Genomic DNA, 22,795 nt, shown 5'->3' on the forward strand with positions numbered 1-22,795 from the left:
ATGATTGGTTTTGAAAATTGGATTTTATGAAAATCGGTTCATTAGTTTTCAGCGCTCAATCCAGAAAGTAGCTCAGCCAAAGAAGTCAGTTTGTTATGAAGATGAATAGGTTTCATTTGGTTAAAAAAATTTCAAGTCTGAGCCTGTCATTTTGTGAAACAATTGAAAAATGTTGCGGATAAATTTAGTCATTACTCCATTTTTCGAAGCTTGCGGTAGCTCAGTCACCCTTCATTCGATTCCTTGAGATAATTCACATAGGATTTGTCTATATTTGCTCAATATTTTTACACTTAAATTAGCATTTTGGTGATTGTTTATTTTAAATATAGGGGAATCATAGGTTAAAAATGGCGTAATATCTCCGTTCGTAAGCTCGTGCGGCATTTGAAACTAAGTCCAATCGATTCTTCGAACATTTTCACTAAAGTTAGTTTTTTTTTAAATTGATTTTGTTCGAGTAGGAGGGAAGATATTGAATTTCTTCCCGGTTTGTACTCATTTTTCCGATTGTGCAATGATTTAACTAAAAAGGCAATTTTTGCTTCAACCATTTTTACAGTTTTCTGCCTTTGCTGATTTGGTCCTTAACATGCAATCTGCCAACGTATGACTATTAGAGTGCCCCAAATGACCTGACATTTGAAAAAATTATGTGCTGCAGGCATGAATTGATCTTAGGCCTAGTACAAGGTCTCATGCCAAATTTGGGCCAGATCGGATCACGGGAAGGGGTCGCTCAACGAGCCTAAATTTTGTATGGGATTTTAATACATTTTGTTCGGGAGGAACATGAAAATCCAGTTTTTCATGAATAACTTCGGTCCCCTTCTGCCGATTTCTTTTAAAAAGGGTTTTTCTTAAAGCCTAAACTATGACAAATATCTCATCCAAAGACTGCATTTCGATTCGAGTTAAGTGAAAAAAGTTATTAGACTTCAAAAATGGGGTAATTTTTTTCAGGGTGATATTCATCACTGTTAATGAGTGACAGTGCTTCGAACATTTTGACACAGCATTAACAGTGATGAATACCATCCTTAAAAAAGTTACCTCATTTTTGAAGTCTAAAAACTTTTTTGTCATAAGTCGAATTGAAATGCAGTCTTCGAATGAAATATTTTTCATAATTTAGGCTTTAAGAAAAATTGTTTTTGAAAGGAATCGGCCGACGGGAACCAAAGTTATTCATGAAAAACTGGTTTTTCATGTTTCTCCCGAACAAAATGTCTCAAAATCTCATACAAACTTCAGGCTCGTTGAGCGACCCCTTCCCGTGATCCGATCTGGCCCAAATTTGGCATGAGACCTTGTACTAGGCCTAGGATCAGTTTAGGCCTGCAGCGCATAACATTTCACAAGCTTGAAATTTCCCATACAAATTTGGGGCAGTCTAATGACTATGCTAGTGAAAAGAATTCACCTACTGTAAAAAAAATGTCAGTTGATTATGAGAGCACGAAAATCGCTGCATGTCAAACTAATGAATAACTGGTTAAAAGAAGGAAAGTTCCAAATTATTTTTTAACTATGTACATACCTTAGATATACACAGTAAACGAAAATTATCGAGTTCGATAATTTGTTTTACCGAAATCCTAACATGTGTAAATCGTTGAACTGTTCGGTAATTTTTTCGGTAAAAAATAAACGAACATCGGTAAATCGATTCTTCATTTACCGATGTTCGTTTATTTTTTACCGAAAAAAACACCGAACAGTTTAACGATTTACACATGTTAGGATTTCGTTAAAAAAATTACCGATCTCGGTAATTTTCGTTTACTGTGTAGGAATAATCATTTTATGCTTTGAATTTTGAAAATTACATGTTTTTAAAAGTCTGTCAATGTACCTAATTTGTCTATAGGGAAAAACTGTACAAGATGCACCAGTTAAGCATAATCGCTATCTACAGCGATACCAATCTTCTAATTACCAAATTAAAAGTTTACGCCGATCAGGAACCAGATTTACGTATTATCAAAATGAAGGAATATGATAAAAACACGGTTTTGAATATATTTTTTGTAAAAAACTGGAACAGTCAGAAAACAAACCGCTGGGTTGAACGCCGAAACAACTGTAACATCAAATATTTAATAATATGTTCATCGTTTTTTTTTGTAAATTAACCATACTATGGTCAAAAATCATTTTTTATTGCTAAACTTATCGAAAATTAGGCTTTATTCAAAATGCTCTTTTTATATTCTTATAGGTAAAACGCCTTCAGGTAGGCAACGAAATTCATTTCTTGAGTGATGTCGCGGCAAGCATTGCGGCAGATAATTTTTTCGAGCCGAATATTAGTGCACAGGACAAAATTTGTTATAATTATGCATTGCTATCGTAATTTGGGAGTCAGCAAATAAAAAAAAATGGCAATGATTTTCAGGTTTTCTCAAAAGTTAACAGCATTCAAATTTTGAGCGTAAAACACGTGGTCTTGTGGGTGTGGTGCCGAGAAATTATTATTATTATTATTGAAGATTTTCTTTCGCGCACAACCGACTATTCTTCGCAAAAGACGCCTAAAGAATGACCGTTATCTTCCGCATTCGGTAGAGTCACCGTTTCACTCAAGCACTCACAGAACTAGACGAATCGCAGAAGCTCAATTCAATGTTTCGCGCTGAATCTGATGAATGGGCTCATTAAAAATACCACAGTTCATTCGTTTAGTAATTTCAGCGATGCCAGAATATTTAAATAATAATTATTAGCTCAGTATTATAAATTTTAACTTTAATTTAAAAAAGCATATTTTTTTATGAATTACTTTTTCATAACCTATATCTATGCCTATATAGAGTTTACGAATAAATCATTAGATTCATTGGATAAGTTACAATAAATTTTTAGGTTTCTTGCTGTCAGCATCAAGAAATAGATTAGCGGTTTCAATTCATCAATGTTAAAAAGAATCCGATACAGACATTTATAATGATAAATTTTCATTTTATGACTAAAACGTTTCTGAATCAATGAGGATTTGTTCTCTTTACGATCTTTCGATAAAGATTAGTTACAATCAAGGGAGAAGAATGTCCTCTTGCAAGAAACAAGTTAATTCTAAATATTCATGCCATTCAAGGAATTGATCTGTTGCGAGCTTTATTTTTTTAAAAAGTATTCGGGACATATCCTCTTGCAAGCCATCTATTTATTAAGGTCATTCGAAACAATGGGGACTTGTCCTCTTGCAAGCCATCTTTAATTCAATTTTCATTTAAAATAATGGGGACTTGTCCTCTTGCAAGCCATCTTTTATTTAACTTTTGTTCTAAACCTTGGGGACTTGTCCCCATGCAGGTCATCTTTAATTCAATTTTCATTCAAAACAATGGGGACTTGTCCTCTTGCAAGCCATTTTTTTTAAATTTTCATTCAAAACAATGGGGACTTGTCCTCTTGCAAGCCATCTTTTATTTAATTTTCATTCAAAACAATGGGGACTTGTCCTCTTGCAAGCCATCTTTTATTCAATTTTCATTTTTAAAAAATGGGGACTTCTCCTCTTGCAAGCCATCTTTTATTTTCTTTTCATTTAAAACAATGGGGACTTGTCCTCTTGTAAGCCATCTTCTACTTTACTTTTATTTTAAACAATGGGGACTTGTCCTCTGGCAAGCCATTTTTTTTTAATTTTCATTCAAAACAATGGGGACTTGTCCTCTTGCAAGCCATTTTTTTTTAATTTTCATTCAAAACAATGGGGACTTGTCCTCTTGCAAGCCATCTTTTATTTAATTTTCATTCAAAACAATGGGGACTTGTCCCCTTGCAAGCTATCTTTATTCAACTTTCATTCAAAACAATGGGGACTTGTCCTCATGCAAACCATTTTTTATTTTCTTTTCATTTAAAACAATGGGGACTTGTCCTCTTGTAAGCCATCTTCTACTTTACTTTTATTTTAAACAATGGCCCTCTTGCAAGCCAGTTTTATTCAATTTTGTTTGAAACTTTTTGCAATTTTGTTTTTGCTAGGCGATAAAATTGGTCAAACAGTTTGACATTGTTGATTTCTATACCTCTGTTCGACACGGTAAAAGAAAAATACTTTACTTTGGGTGAAATATTATAGTCGACCAAAATTCTGGGCAAATTTGGGCAACATCTAGGAATGACTAAATAAAAATTAAAAAAATGACTTTTTTCTGCAAAACTTTTCAGTAGGTTTTAAGCCGCATTTTAGGCTTCCAAAATATCTTCTATGAATATTTTAATAAAACTTGCTCAAGAAAGAAAAAAAATGTAGAACACAATTTGTTTTTTTTTTGTGTGTTTGATTTCTCTAATAAAGTGAATAAATCCGGGCAAAATCCAAGCTGTTTTTGATGGAATCCGGGCAACCGGGCCGGACCGGGCTTTCCCAATATTTTGTTTTAAAAATCCGGGCAAACCCGGATAAAACCGGGCAATCTGGCAACCTTAATAATGGTCCTAACCATAAAAAAGTAGGACATTTTGGGACACAATTTATGTTCGAGATTACACCAGATTTAGACGTTTAGTGCATTCTTATTCATTTGGAATCAAAATTTAATTTGAGATTTTTACAATTTCCTTTGTCCCCCGCTCAAATGATTTTCGAGTGCCGAAATTGAATCTTTGAGCGCTTTGAGGAACACCTAAATAAAATCTGATAGAGCTGAATTTTTGCACAAGGCAGTTTTTTGGGCCAATCTACAATCGGTTCTCAAAATTCGATCATAAAATATTACCCATACATCCATTGCCACCCTAACTACTATGTACGCCTTAAACAGTCACAAATTTTGAACAAAATAAGTTTATGTTGTTAAAGTTTATACCCTGTTGGAAAATGATTAATAGATTTATTTTCTTCAAATAGTTATTACGGACATATGGATGTGAGAGATTAAAAACCAGATTTCAAAAATGTTAATCTCTCAAGCTAATCAACGGGCGTGGGAGAATGAAGATTGATTCCGAGACGATGCAACGGCAATCTGTTTCATCGCACATTTCATAACTTCACTTTCGATTACGGAGTGATTGCCTTGAAGGGTGCCCAAAGTTATGTCTGGATGCTTCTGGGCCCTCCACTGCCGTGTCGTCCCATCCAGCAACCATGACTGACAGGTTTGCAAATTCTTTTCCAAACTTTGGCTTTTTTCGTTCTTAATCTCTCCTTGTAGCTTAGGGTGCAAAGCGACGAATAGCAAATATTTTTCCCTGGAAGCGGTAAGACCGAGTGGAAAACGTTCGCCGTAAGTCAGAAAAATTTTCGCATCTAGAAGACAAAACTGTCAGGAGGAATTTTCCGCTTCTTCTTTTTTCTCTATCGGACCAGTGTCTGGTTGACTGCCTGAGGGGATATATGCTTTTTTGCTATCTACTGTTAAATTTTCCGCTGAACTCATACCGAATATGATTTCGAAGTCGGGAGGTTTGGGAAAACTTGCTGGGGCGTAAAATTTACATCCGGAGTGGCACAAGGCTGCTCTTCTTCGGATTTCGACCTCCAGTAAAGCACAATGAATCTTGGGGTCCTTCGAATGTTCTTCTTACTCCCAACCATCCTGGTGTCTTACGTTTGCTTTCTCAGAATCTGTTCCCATTCATGGGTGCTGCTGTAGGCGAATCTGTGCTATAAATCTACATAACCACGAGATACAGCTCGACCTGAACCTCCGATACTGCAGCCTAGTCGGAAAGTTGGAGGAACGTCTTTAACGCTCCGAGAAAGTTCAACGAATGCTGGGCCAAGTAAAATAGAACAGATTCTGCCAGCCTTCCCGGAAAACTGACGCGGCGCCAAAGGACACACCGTTCTCCGGACAGGATCAAAAGTTTCCCGAATTGATGACGGTGGTCTCGGTTTAAATTAAATGTCCTTGCGGCAAAGCGCGGGAGTGCAACGTTTGAACTCTGTTGCCAGCTAGCCGGGGAGTCCTCAAGCAGAAGGGAAGTTTTATCTGTCCCCACAAGCAACCTAGAGAGTTTCTTCCTTTCTTTCGGGAAAAGTTGCACAGGAGCAACTTCTGATCGTTGAAGTCATTCTATGAATTCGGCCCCCAACTCTAGGAACCAGAGCAAAGCAGCAAGTATCGCGACCAGAGCCTTTTTCCAATCAACGCCGGAACGCTGGAGGGCTTGGCAGTTTTAAATGAATTTGCAACGGTAGAGAGCCGATTAGTACCGAACATCTGTTTACTTTTCCGGAAGCAAGTTTGGACAAATTTAGATTTTTTTTTAACTAGTTTTGATGAAACATTTAAGAAGTTTTGATTAAAATTGGAGTTTAAGTTTTGCATTTTTCATTTCCAGACATCAATTATTGGACATGAAATGGAAAAGGTTACTTGTGACAAACGACCATAAATAGAACTGGCGTGACAATTATGCTATAAGACGTGAGATATGCGAGCCAGAAAAAGCGTAATGTAGATTTAACACGTTCGTCGCCACGGCACCCATATTCGGGTGACGGGTGTATTTCCTGGGGGGCCCCGTCACATCAAAAAGCGTGTGACGCTCTCTTACTTGAGTTTACCGCTCAGCTTCGCCACACGTTTCAAATATGGGAGTTCTCCCTCTTTGCTTTCTCTCTCTGAAAATTTCTTTGGGCCCAGCTAGGGAAACTACCAAAATGAGCGTGGCGACGAACGTGTTAACAAATAACAGCTGAACATATCGTTCATCAATGTGCAAAATACCTATTAAAAGTAACCAAAAAGTATTTTCCGATCTTTATGTTCGTTTGACTTCCATCTTCCTATTTTTTTTTTTAAATGAAGCTAGCGGTCTTAAAATTCCAATTCAAAATAAGCTCTCATGTGTATTCTCAAATCATCCAAATTGGTACGATTTTCGAACTGGGAAAGTTATTGGTATTCACGGTATTTCGGGATGAATACCACATCTACAGGACAAAATTTACTCCAATCATGACATGAGAGCATTCACACATTATTGGCACTGGATTCGCACGCTATTGGCGTTAAGAAGTTCACCGATTGGCATTGTCCTCGCAACCATGCGCAATGCGTATAACTAAAATTGATAAAAAAAACATTGTTACGATTCTCTCTATCCCATCACAAGATAAATGAGGATGGAAACAATCACCGGCCAAACGCCAGATCTCAGTTCGGATTGTGATCGTGTGTTTTCTTGGGGGTGTCCATGTATCTAAACCAGATTGTTTCGTGGTACAGACTCGAGGCACGCATATGGGTTAATTTGCAATCTAAAAACAATGGATCAATGATTGCTGATGACAGGTGACGATTATAAACGCGGACAAATGTTTACATCATCACACGGTTAAGCGAGACTACACAAATTAGGTTCGTGGTAACACAACAGTGCTGCCAGATATGCCGGGTAAAAGTATCAAAGTACTCATTGAGAAATGAGTAATTTCCCGGTTAGGGAATATGTGAAATGGAAAGTGACAAATAGCAATCGCTAATGTAATGGGTAGTTGTTTAAGGACTTAACGAACAAACCACTGAAACCTGTGTTTTCAACATTTTGAACTTACCAATTTGACATGGACATCTAGTTTGGTTTAAAACCTTTCTAGAAGTATTCTCACACTCTTTTCTTGAAACTGTTTATAAAAAAATTTAAAAACTATTCTGATTGTTTTATTGTGCAGTTCACACTCTACTGGACTTCACACTTTTAAAGTGTGACGGTAGAAAACTGTGACCAAAAGTGTGATCTGTCATATTTTTGGGTTGGTTGTTGTTTTGGTCTGATTTTTTATTGTTTTGGTCTTAGTTCTGATCGCAATTTCATCAGTGGTTGCTGCAAGAGGAAGAACGTAAATGGAAAACGTTATCTTGCAAAACGTTGAAAGCAAGAGAGCAAGTGTTAATACGAAGTACCATTGCATTTATGGGTACTATTTCCTTGGGTTAACACGAGCCAAGCTGGCAATAATTTACAGGAAAAGTAAGACTACGATCAGTGACTGGATTACAACGTACGAAAAGGAGGGTCTTCTTTCCGCTAAGCAGCGGGAGCAAGTGTTCCGGAAATTCAGCGCACACCACAGACGGTGGATAGTGGACCTCTATCACCAAAACCCGATTCTCTACCTCGAAGAATGCAGCGAACTTTTTTATCGACAGTTTCAGCTGAAAATTAGTGGATCAGCAATCTGCAGAATCCTCCACGCTGAAGGGATGACGTGGAAAGCCTTAGAGCGCAGAGCAATCCAGATCAAGGAACATGAAATCCTCCGTTTCTGTTCCGAAATGAATTCCTTCGATTGGGACATCTTCCACCTAGTGTATCTGGATGAGGTGTCCTTGGATAACAGGAGCATCTTAAGGAATCGTGGCTACGGAACTAAAGGGAAACCATTAATTTTCCGGGGTGAATTTGTGCGCCGTCCTCGGGTATCATTGCTATGCTTTCTTGGTTTACAAGGAGTATTAGACACCTTTGAAACTGAGGGAACATTCACCCGGAAAATATTTTTTGATTGCTGTAAGGATTTCGCTCTAAAAAATTCAAAGTGAAGAGATACCCAGGGATGAACTCGGTGTGGTTGATGGATGGTGCTCGTATTCACTGCGACCCAAACATTATCCTTTATCTTCGGTCGATTGGGATCATACCAGTTTTCTTACCACCATACTGTCCCTTTTTCAACCCTGTGGAAGTTGTATTCGGTATGATGAAGTCACGAGTAAAGAAAAAGTATCTGGAAAACAAAAATCAAAACCTATCCCATCTAGCTTTCGACACGTTCATGGAGCTGGAAAATTACGACTGCACAAATATTTTTCGGCACTGTGGGTATTCACCAGGGGGAGTATTTGATCCTTCAGTAGGAATGTTGAATGATGCGTCACAGTCAAATAATCAGTAAAGGAAAGAGGATGAGTTAAAAACAAGAACAAAACTGCTTTATCGCTTTATTTCAAACATAAAAGAGCAATAATCGAATCAAGTATAAACATGATTTGTTGTTTAAAATTTACATATGATCCATATCTTGCATATCCGAAACGTTGTCAGCAAGACAACGGCTTAGTGTACTCTCCTCCAGCCTGATGCTGTCCTGCATGGCTGATACAAGGCTTGAGTTGATCGAGGAACGAGCTCGTAAGGCCGCAATACGGTGCTTTACCCTTTGGCCGAGAGCTATCAGTTGGTCCACCTCTTCCTCCACCGTGGCAAGCTCGGAACTGTATGCGTCGTTGATGGTGCTGGCAACGGTCAGTCCATTCCGTGTGTTCTCCATCCGAACAGCTTCCGAGGTCGGAACTGATCGAAAGAATTTGATAACAGATTGGGGCGGCAGTTCAGTCTTCCTCCTTTCTCTGTCGTGTGCCGGTGCTGCGTGTATATGAGTGGCCCATAGCTTCCATGCAAATGCTTGGCCGGAGAAGTCTCTACCATGAATTTCTCTCAACTCATCAGCCAATTCAGAAAGAGATTGGTTGCTAGGAGCCCCCGCACGATCACAATCTTGAAATTGCACCAGTTGTTTACTTACCATTTCCCATCGTTGTTTGCAGGAAACAGTGTTGGAGTAAACATGAACGTAGATGGGAACGATTTGCTCGCGCGAGCTGATCAAAAACTTGCTGTCGATCTGCTCGACAGTTATGCGTCTACGATTCTTATTCGCCATGAAAATAAACTTTCCCAGGTCCGCGTACACTGGCTCACTATCTGCCCAGAGAGGAACTTCCTGGCCATTCTCCTCAACAAAAAGAGCTTCCCGGCAGATAACCGGCTCAATAACTCTCCAAACAGCTTTCAAAATCTCGTCCACGGAATCGCCACATATCTTCATTTCTTCAACAAAGTTGGGACCCGACGTCTCACCAACAAATCTTCGCTTGTAAAACGAGCACCACAACGATAAGTTAGTTTTCTGAGAGGATTTCTGGTTGCTCACATTTTGTACCGACCGAGACACCGATTTAGAATTTTTATTTCCATGCAAGGCGTTTCCCCCACCGTCACCATCATCGGTACCGTCTCCCTCATTGTCATCCGAACCTAAAGGAAGATTGAGAGGGTCCATTTCTAGGTCACTGTCCTCAATTGCTTCTACTGGATATTTGTCGGAATCCTGGTCAGAATCGTCAAGATTGACATCGTAATCCACCACCGGATTATCAGAATGCTTTGGAGTCTCCTCTTTGAAGACGTCAGTATCCATACTGCTACAAGCAAACAAGATTTTTATTAAAGAAAAATGAGAATATCAAAGTCACAACTTATTTACCTTACGAGTGCTGTTGAAAATTCAGGAATATTTCACCGGGAATAAACAATAACAAAATCTGGAACGGGACGGGAGAGCTAACGAAAGCAAAAGCAGCTAGGTATTTACTCAGTTTGTTGTTGTTTTGTTGGATGACAGTCAGTCGCTCGGACGATTCGCAGCTGCACCAAGGAAGTGTTGCTAGTAATCACGATAGAAAAACTGTTTTATTTGAATTATAAAACATGTGGATTCTTCAATGTTTTTTTTTTACAGAAATTAATTGTTGTGTATGAATTTAATGTTTTCAATGTTTTATAATAAATAAAATACGTATTTTCAAGAGCTTTTAAATCCTGTTTTAAATGTTTTTAAAACGGAGCTATTCGGAGCGATAAGAAAAGGGTCTGATCTTTCCAGTGGTCAAGACTTTATTGGCTATTGCTTATCTAAGATAACAAAAGATTTTAGTTTTTGGTAGTGTGCATTATTCACCACGGATGCTGTGATCATCGAGCAGTCAGAGTGACGATGATGATTGATGACTGCTACATATACTCCCCCGCTAGACTTGACACTATGATCATTGATAGCGAAGGGGAATTTTTACTCGTCTTCCAGATCTGGTGCTTGTCGGCGCTCTTGCAGATGTACCGCTTTTGGAATCGTTTGATGTCTCCGTGGCTATATACGCTGGTTTCAGGCGATCAATGGTGATGTTGATAGATTTACCATTGATTAAAATGTTAAAGAACTTGTTGTTTCTGCTGGTTACTTTAAATGGACCATCATAGGGGCAAGATAATGACGGTCGGATGGAATCATTTCTTACAAAAACGAAATCGCTTTTATCAAGATCAGGATGCACAAACACACTGCGATGTCCATGCCAAGCGGTGTTCGGTGGACGAATATAACGCATAGTTTCCCGCAAGGTTTTCAGAGTTTCGACTTCGCTTTTGTCGCCCGGAATTTCCGAAAAAAAACCCTGTACCGTAGACCATTTCGGCTGGAGACGATTTTAAATCTTCCTTGTAAGTGGTGCGTAGACCGAGCAAAATTATTGGTAAGCTTTCAGTCCAACGCTCAGTGTTGTGGCAAAGCATCGCAGCTTTGAAAGTGAGTTGCTTGCAAGACCTTCTCACGAAACTTTTTTGTGATAAATGGTCTCGAGCGGGTCGTTGTGCAATCACAGAAAAGTTTTTTCGAGCTGCCTAAAACGAGACAAGGCTTTAATTTAAGAGATGAAGTCAAATTACCTTTCAGTAGTTGCTGCAGCTCTTCATCGGTTTTCTGATCAGTTGCCAGAGCATCAAAGTCGATCGAGGTGGCATCAACTGCTCCGATTCGAGAAAGTAAATCCGCTGTAACGTTGTGCTTACCAACGACATGCCGAATGTCGGTAGTTATTTGGCCGATAAAATCCAACTGACGTGCTTGACGATTTGATGCCTTGTCCAGTTTCTGATTGAATGCGAAGGTAATTGGCTTGTGATCCGTGTAGATGTGGCACTGACGACCTTCTAACATGAATCTATAATGCCGAACCGCCATGTAGATTGCCGTGAGTTCCCGATCGTAAGTGCTGTACCCTAGTTGAGTGTTGTCAAACTTTTTGGAGAAAAACCCCAGAGGCTGAAGAGTGCCGTTCACAATTTGGTGCAGAACGGCGCCCGCTGCCGTGTTAGATGCATCTACCCATAGAGACAGTTCTGCATGCTTGGCCGGATGAGCAAGAAGCGTCGCATTGGCCAGTTGTTGTTTACACTTCTCAAAAGCAGATACAGATTCGGGTACCCATTTTAATTTTGATTTGTCGTTCCGTTTGTTTCCTGGAATCATTGTCAAAAGCGGCGCCTGGGACTTTATTGCATCAGGAATAAAACGGCGGTAAAAATTTAGCATTGCTAAAAAACTTTTCAACTCGCTTACTGTACTAGGTTGTTTAAAATTCTGTAAGGTTTCGACTCGTTCCGGCAAGGGTTTGATGCCTTCTGAAGTTACCAAGTGGCCCAAGAAAACTATTTCAGATTGGCCGAATTCACACTTGGCAACGTTTATTTTAAGGTTGTGTTGATCGAGACGGGAAAAAAGTAGCCGGAGGTGCTCGCGATGTTCCTGGGGTGATTTTGATGCTATAAAGATATCGTCTATGTATGGAAAGACGAAATCTAGGCCTCGGACTACTTCGTGGATCAACCTTTGAAAAGTTTGGGCGGCATTCCTAAGACCGAATGTCATAAAAAGGAACTCATAGAGGCCGAACGGCGTCGTGATGGCCGTCTTCGGGACGTCGTCAGGGTGGATGGGAACCTGGTGAAAAGCTTTCTGTAGGTCTATTTTTGAAAAAATAGTGTTACCTTGCAAGTTTGAGGTGAAGTCTTGCAGGTAAGGCAAGGGGTATCGATCGGGGATGGTTTGGCTGTTCAGTGAGCGATAGTCACCACATGGACGCCAGGAACCGTCGGCTTTTCTTACCATATGTAACGGGCTAGACCAGTTGCTGCTGGACGGCCGACAGATGCCGAGCTTCATGAGCAACTCGAACTCGGCTCTGGCGGCGGCCAATTTGTCCGGGGGAAGACGTCGGGGCCGAGCAAAAACAGGCTGACTGGTTGTTTCGATACGGTGGACTACTGTGCTCTCACACACAGTTCCTGGTGGTGCGATTCTGGTGATTGACGGAAACTCTGCGAGCAACTCTGCATAAGGTGATCGTGAGCAAAATGATTTTATAGAGTACTCACTAGTTTTTTCCAAGAATCCAGATGACTCAAGCTGTGTTGTGTTGTCTATCAACCTTTTACGCTTTAGGTCGATCAGCAAATCGTAGTGGCATATAAAATCGGCTCCTATTATGCCAGATGTAACGTCAGCTATGAGGAAGTTCCAAAGGAACTCACGTCGTAGTCCGAGATTGACTTTGAGAAGAGCTTCTCCATAAACTTGAATTGGAGATCCGTTGGCGGCAAATAGTTTTAAAGTTGTTGGTTTAAGGGCAGCTGATTTAAAATCTTTCGGTATAACAGACACATCAGCTCCAGTGTCGATCAGAAATTTCATTCTCGAAGATGAATCCGCAATTTTTAACCGAAAGATTTTGGCTGTGTCGGCAACTTCACCGCCGGACGACACAGCATCAGCTTGAAGGCGTCATTGATTTGTAGATGATGTTGTTGAGGATCTGCCGAACGAACACGGTTGTCGACAGATGCGTGCATCACGGCCAAATTTTCGATGGTACCAACACACATCATCGGATGGTTCTGTTTGTCGGTATGTGAATCTCGAACGGTTACGAGATCGAGATCGGGATCGTGTCGAGAAAGCTTGCTCGAATTTTTTAGTCAACTGTGCAATTTCGAGCTGAAGCGATGCGATGCTGGGTTCTTTAGTTGTGACGGGAGCTATATTGGAGGGTCCGGCGGTCGAATCTATGGCGCTTATATTACGCAAACCCATAGACTCGAGGATAGCGTCTGCGATACGGAGCTTCTCATTCGCACTGCCTTGAGAAGCAATCACTGCAGCTTGGATGTAAGGAGGTAATCTCGTAGCCCAGAGATCGAGCAAAACTTGTTCGGATAGCGCAGAACCCGCAGCGCGACGCATGTCGTTAAAAAGTTGACTTGGTCTCAAATCTCCCAGTGGCATATCAGAAAGAACGCGTTGCAGCCTCTTCTGTTGGCTGTCGGCAAAATGGGCGATGAGTTTAGCTTTGATGAATTGGTATTTATCGACAACAGGCACTGTTTCGATGATAGTACGAAGGTCATTTAATTTCTCTGGCGGAACTTGGGCCATGACGATATTATATCGTCTCGTGTCGTGTGCCGACCCAATTCCGCTGGCCGCAAACCAAAACTCTAGCGATAAGAAATAGGATTCTATATTCGCATCAGACATACATGGTGGGTTAAGCCGTGGTGTCGAAATGGCTTCCACTCTATCACTCGAGTCATTCGCATTTTCAGTCACCGTCGCGGGTTTAACACCGTCCGAATATTCCATTTCGTTTAAAAAACACGAATTCGATTATTTACGGAAAGAACTATGAATATTTTCGAATATTCACACTAGAAGCATACGGGGTCACCAATATGGCACGAGCTATTCGGAGCGATAAGAAAAGGGTCTGATCTTTCCAGTGGTCAAGACTTTATTGGCTATTGCTTATCTAAGATAACAAAAGATTTTAGTTTTTGGTAGTGTGCATTATTCACCACGGATGCTGTGATCATCGAGCAGTCAGAGTGACGATGATGATTGATGACTGCTACATTTATGAATGCTCATATTCGATACAAAATAATTCCTGGCAACAAAACTTAACAGTTTTGAACTGTGATTGGAAAAGTGAGTCGAAAATCCAACTTCCAATGCAAAATACGATAAGTTTTCGGAAAATTTTTATTCTGTGCTGTCGTTATTTCAAACATTGGTTAAAAAAAACTGTTTCTCAAAAACTATGTAGAAATGCAACACCAATCAAAAACTGTCACAAAATATTTGTTTCTTGTAACACATATCCATATTTTTTTTTTATATTGAATTTAATTTACAAGGGTAGAATATATCTGATGGTGATGAAAAGTATTAGAAAAACATAAGATTTAAAAAGAATTTAAAAAGAAGAATGGTTTTAAGCCGAACATCATAAACTATTTGAAAAAGATGTGTTAGCATTTTTTTTGCCCATTATAGTCTTTGTTTCTCTATTACTAGCCCATTGACATTTTCTTTTTTTGCAAAATTTAATTTTTTACAAGTTTTTGTTTAAAAAGCTAATTATATCCATCTGCTACTAGCAGGGATACATTTTTCCAAAACTTTCTCTGTCATGAGGTTAATTGTCCAAGTTTCGATAGAACGGTTACTTGAAAAAGCCATCTTTTGACACCAGTCGGAGGGTTAAGAAAATCAGCAGTTGAATAAAGGATGTTCAAATATTCTGCCACTTGTTTTCAATTTAATACTAGTGTCGTGATTTTACGAATCTCAATTGAGAGATTCACTTAGACACGTCTGTTGCTCAAAAAAATAGATCAATGTCTGACTTTGATTGCTTTGCCTAGAGTTGTCAAAATAACAAACGTTGCCATTTGCATTTATTTACATCCCTACATTTTTTCTCACCTCTATTCTCAATTAGAACATTTTAGGCATTTTTTTTTGTTTTTTTTCCTCTTAGAAAAATTAATAACCAAATATCCTTTATTTTTATTTCATATTCCACATCTTTATTCTCTATCCTACAAATTATATTTTATTTCAGCAAATCATTCATCTCATCTTTACTTTCCTTCTCAACTCTATTCTCAATAGTATCTTTTATTAACAGTCTTTTGTTTTTAAAAAATACATTTTTTTATTATGAATTTCCCTCATCTCAATTCTACCCCAGCAAACATTTTTGTAGGTATATTTCTCAACAAACTTTGCTATACGCTTCATATACTTTATAAAATCATCTTATATAACTCGAAAAAAACAGCATTTACGTACTAAAGTGGAGGCAATATACATACATATTTTAAACTTCTGGCTTATGCGATAAGTGTTGTAAAAATTGAACGACATACAACACCTTTTACCGTACATCCTGACAGTATGCGAGAGAGAGCAAGTTTTGCTCTCAATGCATGCAAACCGTTGCCAGCGACAATATTTGCTGCTTCGACAGTTTAACCAAATGGAACCTCTGATTTTTAGAAATCTGGTTGCACTGCTAATCGCAGAGAGAATAACAAGGTTGTTTTCTCACTTGAATCCCGCACGCGGGAGACAAATTTGCAAACATGGCGCAATTTTGTCATATAGGAGTCGGTAGACTTTAACTAACCATTTTTACGATCATTTACTTGGTTTGGTAGGAATTACGATTCGCATTATCATTGTTAACGAGTTGAGCTGACATTTCTAATGCGATGTTATGTTTGCTGGGACATTCCACTATATTCCACTACTACCAACCCAAAAGTATTCTTCACAAAAGCCTTCCCTATCTGTGCATTTTCTGTTACTCTGTTTTTTTTTACTAAGGCCGGAATAATCCCAAAACATTCTAAGCATCAGCTTTCTCAAACGGTACTTTTTTACGCAATTTCTAATCGTTTCATAACTACTACAAGAGCTGTTATGTTACAATATTTTTAAATTCATTAAGCCAATTCTGTCTTTTCTACCAGAGAGCCAAATCAAAACAAACAATCAGCAGCAGCTGCCTTAAAAATTTGTTCTTCCTTAGCCAATTCCGTTTTTTTATACCGGAACGCCAAATTGAAGCAAACTGACAGTAGCAGCAGCCTTGTCATTTTCCACCGGAAAGCCAAATCTAAGCCTCAAAAATCTACGCTAGCCAATCCGTCTTATTCCACCGGCAGGCCAAATCAATAAAATCAGCAGCGGCAGCAGCCATAAAAATCTGTGCTTCTAAAGCCAATTCGTCTTATTCCACCGGCAGACTAAATCTGAACAACAAGCAGCGGCAGCAGCCTTAAAAATCTGCACTTCTAAAGTAAATCCGTCTTATTCCACCGGCAGGCCAAATCGAAACAATTATTTAGCAGCGTAAGCAGCCTTAAAAATCTGCGCTTCTAAAGCCAACTGCCACTGGAAGGCCAAATCAAAACAATCAGCAGCCTTAAAAATTTGTGCTTCAAAAGCCAATTCCGTCTTATTCCACCGGAAGGCCAAACAAAAACAATCAGCAGCAGCAGCCTTAAAAATCTGTGCTTCTAAAGTCAATCCGTCTTATTCCACCGGCAGGCCAAATCAATACAATCAGCAGCGGCAGCAGCCTTAAAAATCTGTGCATCTAAAGCCAATCCGCTTTATTCCACCGGCAGATAAAATCAAAACAATCAGCAGCGTTAGCAGCCTTAAAAATCTGCACTTCTAAAAACAATCCGTCTTTTCCGGTGGCAAAGCCAAACAAAATAAATCAGCATCAGCAGCCTTAAAAATCTGCGCTTCTAAAGCCAATTCCGTCTTATTTCACCGGAAGGGCAAATCAAAACAATCAGCAGCCTAAGCCTTAAAAATCTGTGCTTCTAAAGCCAATCCGCCTAATTCCACTGGAAGGCCAAATCGAAACAATCAGCAGCCTTAAAAATTCTGGCTTCAAAAGCCAATTCCGTCTTATTCCACCGGAAGGCCAAATCAAAACATTCAGCAGCGGCAGCAGCCTTGAAAATCTGCGCTTCAAAAACCAATCCGTCTTATTCCACCGGCAGGCCAAATCAATACAATCAGCAGCGACAGCAACCTTCAAAATCTGTGCTTCTAAAGTCAATCCGTCTTATTCCACCGGCAGGCCAAATCAATACATTCAGCAGCGGCAGCAGCCTTAAAAATCTGTGCATCTAAAGCCAATCCGCTTTATTCCACCGGCAGATCAAATCAAAACAATCAGCAGCGATAGCAGCCTTAAAAATCTGCGCTTCTCAAGACAATCCGTCTTTTCCGGCGGCAAAGCCAAACAAAAACAATCAGCAGCAGCAGCCTTAAAAATCTGCGCTTCTAAAGCCAATTCCGTCTTATTTCACCGGAAGGGCAAATCAAAACAATCAGCAGCCTAAACCTTAAAAATCTGTGCTTCTAAAGCCAATCCGCCTTATTCGACTGGAAGGCGAAATCAAAACAATCAGCAGCCTTAAAAATCTGTGCTTCAAAAGCCAATTCCTTCTTATTCCACCGGAAGGCCAAATCAAAACAATCAGCAGCAACAGCAGCCTTGAAAATCTGCTATGGGAGCTATTAAGCAAACACTAGCGGCACCATGTACTCCATAGAAAAGTTTTGATTAATTATGGAGCTTTTAGAAAGCTTTTGCAAACGGCCATACATTTTTCCAAACTACAAAACGTCAACCATTTACCTGGCATCACGGATGGGTCGATTCACGATGACGTATGTTCCCTTTCGTGGTGACAGTTCGCGCGTCCTGTTTACAAAATTTTACGAACGAGAAATGGGGTGCGGTAAAATTTTTCGCGTAGCTGCACGGTCAAGAAATTTCACTCAAAACTCAGTTTGAGAATAGCAAAAAACCAAGTCCCATTTTGTGATCTAAATTTACCGCATTTTTTGGTTTCTTAAAATGGTTATCTCTCCAGGAATGAACAGAAAGTAGAAAATTCTTTAAAATTTAGAAAAGAAGGTTTGTTTACTTAAATATTTCAACATGTTTTGAAAACCCTTTTATCAACTCATTCCTCTGGACCAACACACTTTGCATTGAATATTCTGGGGCAGCGCTTCTACTTGAAATAAAAAATCCCATTCGATGTCCAAATGTGGAAGCTTCTAAAGAAATGGAATGTGCCGAATCGATTGTCCGGAAGTTTCTTGTGTTATTTTGAACGGAAGCTGTAAACAAATGCAAATATTTATACGACAACACTATTTAGGGACAGAAGAATCCAAAATAGTAAAATTCTCCGTTGAACATACTGAAAGAAAAGGCTATACTGTTCTAAATTGTTACGATATAATATTTTGGGGATTAAAAATAACGTCGGATAATTTTACTTTTAAGTTTAAATCCATTTATTCCAATATTTCTGTTTTAAGCTGGAATAACAATCAAAATGATTGATTTGTTTCATACTTAAATCAAGTAATTTCTTTAGAACTCATTTTCTTTTTAAATTTCTTTCATTCCAAAACTGAGCTGAGAACTATTGCTAAAAAAGTGTGAATGAAAATAAAATGCGGACCCAAATGTATGCTTTGCTTCCTCAGCGTGTAGAATTGGAAAATTGGAAAGGCAGTGGCAATGGCAATGAGGCCAGGCAGTGCGTGAATCGACCTATAGACATTTATTTTATTCTATTTATCTTCAGTGTTGCCGAATACAGCTATCATTTTATTATTTTACATTTATAATTAAATTTGATTTATGTTCTGCATATCTTTCATCTCATACCTACAAATAGGTCCACATAAATACATGTTTCCATGCGAATTGTATGCTGATAAATCTAATTTTGACGGATTTATATGGTACGAAAACTGTCCTGATTCATTTATTTAACGGTTTGTTTTTCTAATCTTGTAAACTAAACTTTCTTTTGATACCATATTTGTATCCTTTGCTTGTGCACAGACATACAGAAATTTTTTTCTCAATTTCTTTATTATTTTATTTCAAACATCTGGCATCCCAGGTTTCTATTTCAACAATCACTCTGCAAAATATGGGTAATTGCCATTTGGTTGTTTTTGAGATATTGCAGTTTAAATGGCAAAAATCCAAAAAGCCCATTTTTCGTAGAATTACTGTATCTCAGAAAACACAACTTAAGAAAGCTATTAGGTATATCTTACGTTGAAAATTTGATCAAACAATATTCATCAGTGAAAAGTTGGAGAACTTCAAGTCGAAGTGACTGTGTGCGTGCACGTTTCTATACAATTATAAATTGCACATTATGTTTGTCTCGATTTGATGGTTTTAATTCAAGATTTACAAAAAGTTACACATATGCTTATGAGAATATTTGAGATTATTGAAAACAATAAAGTTTTAAAACAAGTTTTAAATTATTTTAAGAAAACGTATCTTCTCAAAGGTGGATCGACCAATTATTAGAAAAGACAATCTTTGCACCCAGAGAGGACCAAAGTTTTGCTCGCATTTCCCTTTCCTTCATGAGAACGGAGAAGTCGGGGCAGAGATTCCATTCCATTAATTATTACTGATTTCAAAATGGAAGACCCGCTCCACCACCGACAGCTCCTGCTACGTCGTCAAAATTTTCTGCTGAGGATGAGTTTTGTGTCCCGGAAAACGGTTTTCTTCCCGAAAAATCCGCCGTATCGCTCGTTCATGAGTATGCATGTGAATATGTATAGTCTAGGGCGGAGTACACATGGGCCCCATGCTTCCTCTTTTGGACTTTTTCTCAGACATTGCTCTGCAGGAAACTTTTCCACAATTTTTGATTTTCCTCCTCTATCTCTTCCCGGTGAGGCAGCTGAACTCGCGTTATCCATATGGATGAATTCGCCTCGAGATCTTCCGCCTTGTTTCCCTATTTTCCTACTCAGAATGCGCCTTATTCCTGCTTCATGAAAGGCCCACGTTTGTCCCGCAACGAAACAAACATAAAAGTTGGTGCTCTTCCTTCCCCATTCTTGTGGAAAACTTGGTGTGTTTTAAAGCAATGAATGGTTTTGTGATTTACTGCCGTCAATGGCAGCTTACTTTGGCGAAGCCGAGCCGAAGCTTAAAGTCGAAAGGAAATTTATTGGAGAATGGCACAATGTTTATTTGTGTTCATCGGATGCCATTTTTCAAGTCATGGTAAACTCCTGCCACACCCCCGTTCAATTTTCATCGGCGCCTTCCAGCAAAATTCCGGGGGCGGAATCATCATGTCAGTGGAATGTTCCAAATCGGATGGGCGCATGGGAAAACACGTTCCTTCCAAAAAGATGGATGTGGATTTGCTGAAAAGCGCTGTCGTCATTCATCAGCACTATTATGGGCCCTGTCATCGACAATGCACGATTCAATTTGCAGCCGCCACCACACATGGATGTTTAGTTTTTTTCTCTACTCGTGATGTTAGGCTCTTATTCATCGCTCTTATTCATATTGCATTAGATTAAAATTTACACCAAATTCAACGGTAGAGAAAACAATATCAGAATGTCCAGGCCGTTTAACCGTAAAGACCAAACTGAACCCCATTGGGGTTTGTACTCCATTTTCCCGAAAACCATTGCCCAGAATTAAAAATCACCAGAATAACAATCACCAGAAATCCACTTTCCCATAATTTTTTTCCCAGAATGCACCATTTACTAGAATTTTTTTTCCCCTAGAATGAACCATATTCCAACATTTTTTTTAACCAGCATGAAACATTTTCCAGAAAAAAATTCGCCAGAACTACCATTTCCCAGAAAATTTATGCAAAAAATATGTCATAATTATGACAAAAACCTAATGTAGAAGTTTCGGATCTACTAAAGATCAAACCTCTTCTATGTCTAATCTAAGACTACCTCTCCTGGAACCTCGTTCCACTTTATTTATACAAGAAAAGACGCTGGCTCTGGATCGTCAACAGTGGAGGTCCTTTCTCACGGCCCTATGCACCGGGAGACCGGCGCGGGATCATAAACTAAGTTAAAGATAAGCATAAACTAAGTTCAAGATAAGCACCCGACGCGTTGGTAATTTCCATCGTTCTTTTTGGTTTCGTTCTATGCATCAAACCAAACAAACGTGAAATTACCAATGATTCCAAGCGTGGGAGACAGACAGAGGGTAATAATTTATTCTATGCAGGTGGCTGAAGCATTAATTATGCTGAGCCACACTAAACATATAAAAATGAATTTCAGTCTGCCTGTCTTCCTGTCTGTTCCCTATAGACTCGGAGGCCGATTAACGAGAAACCTTGGCAGGTGGGGGCATTGAAGGCCGGGGAAGGTTCCTATTATGGTTTGAGACCCCTCCTCTCACAGAAAGGGGGGAGGGGGACTTCCAAAACAAATGACAAATATTTGCACAACTCGAGAACCGATCAAGCAAATGGTTTCAAACTTGACGTGGGAGGCCCATTTTAGTTACGAGAAATATTTCTATGATTATTTGAGACCCCTCTTCCTTTCCAATAGGGAGATTGGAAGGAGGGGAGGGAGCCTTTCCTACAATTTTTTACATAACACGAAAACTCATCAAGCAAATGAAACTAAATTTTGCATGGGATAGTATAAGGGTATGAGAAATGTTCCAATGAATATTTGGCACCCATAAATTCCTTCCAATGGGGAGATATGAAGAGGGAACGGTGGCTCCCATACAATTTTTTACTTAACCGGAGGAACTAATCAACACAAATGGGAACCAAATTCGGCATGGAAGGATATTTGGTAACGAGAAATGTTTTTATGTATATTTGCGACCCATCCCTCCTTCAAATGGGAAAATAGGAGAGGGGAAGATGTCCTCTCATACAATTTTTTACATAACTGGAGACGAATCGAGCAAAAGGATCCAAATATGGCATAATATGGTGTTAGGGTACGATAAATGTTTCCCTGAATCTTCGTATCTCTATCTCCGTTCAGTGGGGGTGATAGGGAGAAAAAGAGGGCTTCTGCATAATTTTTCACTTAATTTGAAAACTATTCAAGCAATTGGAATACGAGAAATATTCATTGATTATTATTTGAGAGACCCCTTCCTTCTTCCATTGGAAAGTTAGGAAGGGAGGAGTGAGGCTCCCATACAATTTTTATTGAATATCTCGAAAAAAATTCGAGCAAATGGAACAAGTTTTTGGCATGGAAGGGTATTTGAGAACAAAAATAGTTTCTATCGATATTTGGTACCACTCCCATCTTCCAGTGGAGAGATTGGATAGGAACTCCTTTACAATTTTTTACAGAACTAGAGGATTCATTAAGCTAGTGGAAGCAATTTTGGCATTGGAGAGAAAATAGAGATTCATAGGATTATTTGAAACCCCTCCGTTATTCTATGGGAGATATAGGTAGGGAGGTCCCCATCCCAAACTTCATATAGAAAAGGATTAGAGCACGAGAAATTGTCCCTTTTATTATTTG

General features: G+C 39.1%; 2 protein-coding genes and 1 pseudogene across 2 annotated transcripts in view; 2 read left to right on the forward strand and 1 right to left on the reverse strand.

Annotated features, from left to right (window-relative positions):
- Positions 1-22,795, forward strand: part of LOC129740363 (protein turtle) — a 908,021-nt gene that overhangs the window by 88,815 nt on the left and 796,411 nt on the right. The window lies entirely within an intron of this gene.
- On the forward strand, positions 7,809-10,131 carry LOC129740365 (uncharacterized; annotated as a pseudogene).
- Positions 12,866-14,351, reverse strand: LOC129740366 (uncharacterized). Its single transcript, XM_055732030.1, has 2 exons — positions 12,958-14,351; positions 12,866-12,900 (listed from the first exon to the last, which is right to left on the reverse strand). The coding sequence occupies exon 1, from the start codon at positions 14,219-14,221 to the stop codon at positions 13,364-13,366; it is 858 nt and encodes a 285-aa protein (XP_055588005.1). The 5' UTR covers positions 14,222-14,351; the 3' UTR covers positions 12,866-12,900; positions 12,958-13,363.

Source organism: Uranotaenia lowii, chromosome 1 (assembly GCF_029784155.1).
Source record: "Uranotaenia lowii strain MFRU-FL chromosome 1, ASM2978415v1, whole genome shotgun sequence".
Classification (NCBI taxonomy): Eukaryota; Metazoa; Arthropoda; class Insecta; order Diptera; family Culicidae; genus Uranotaenia; species Uranotaenia lowii.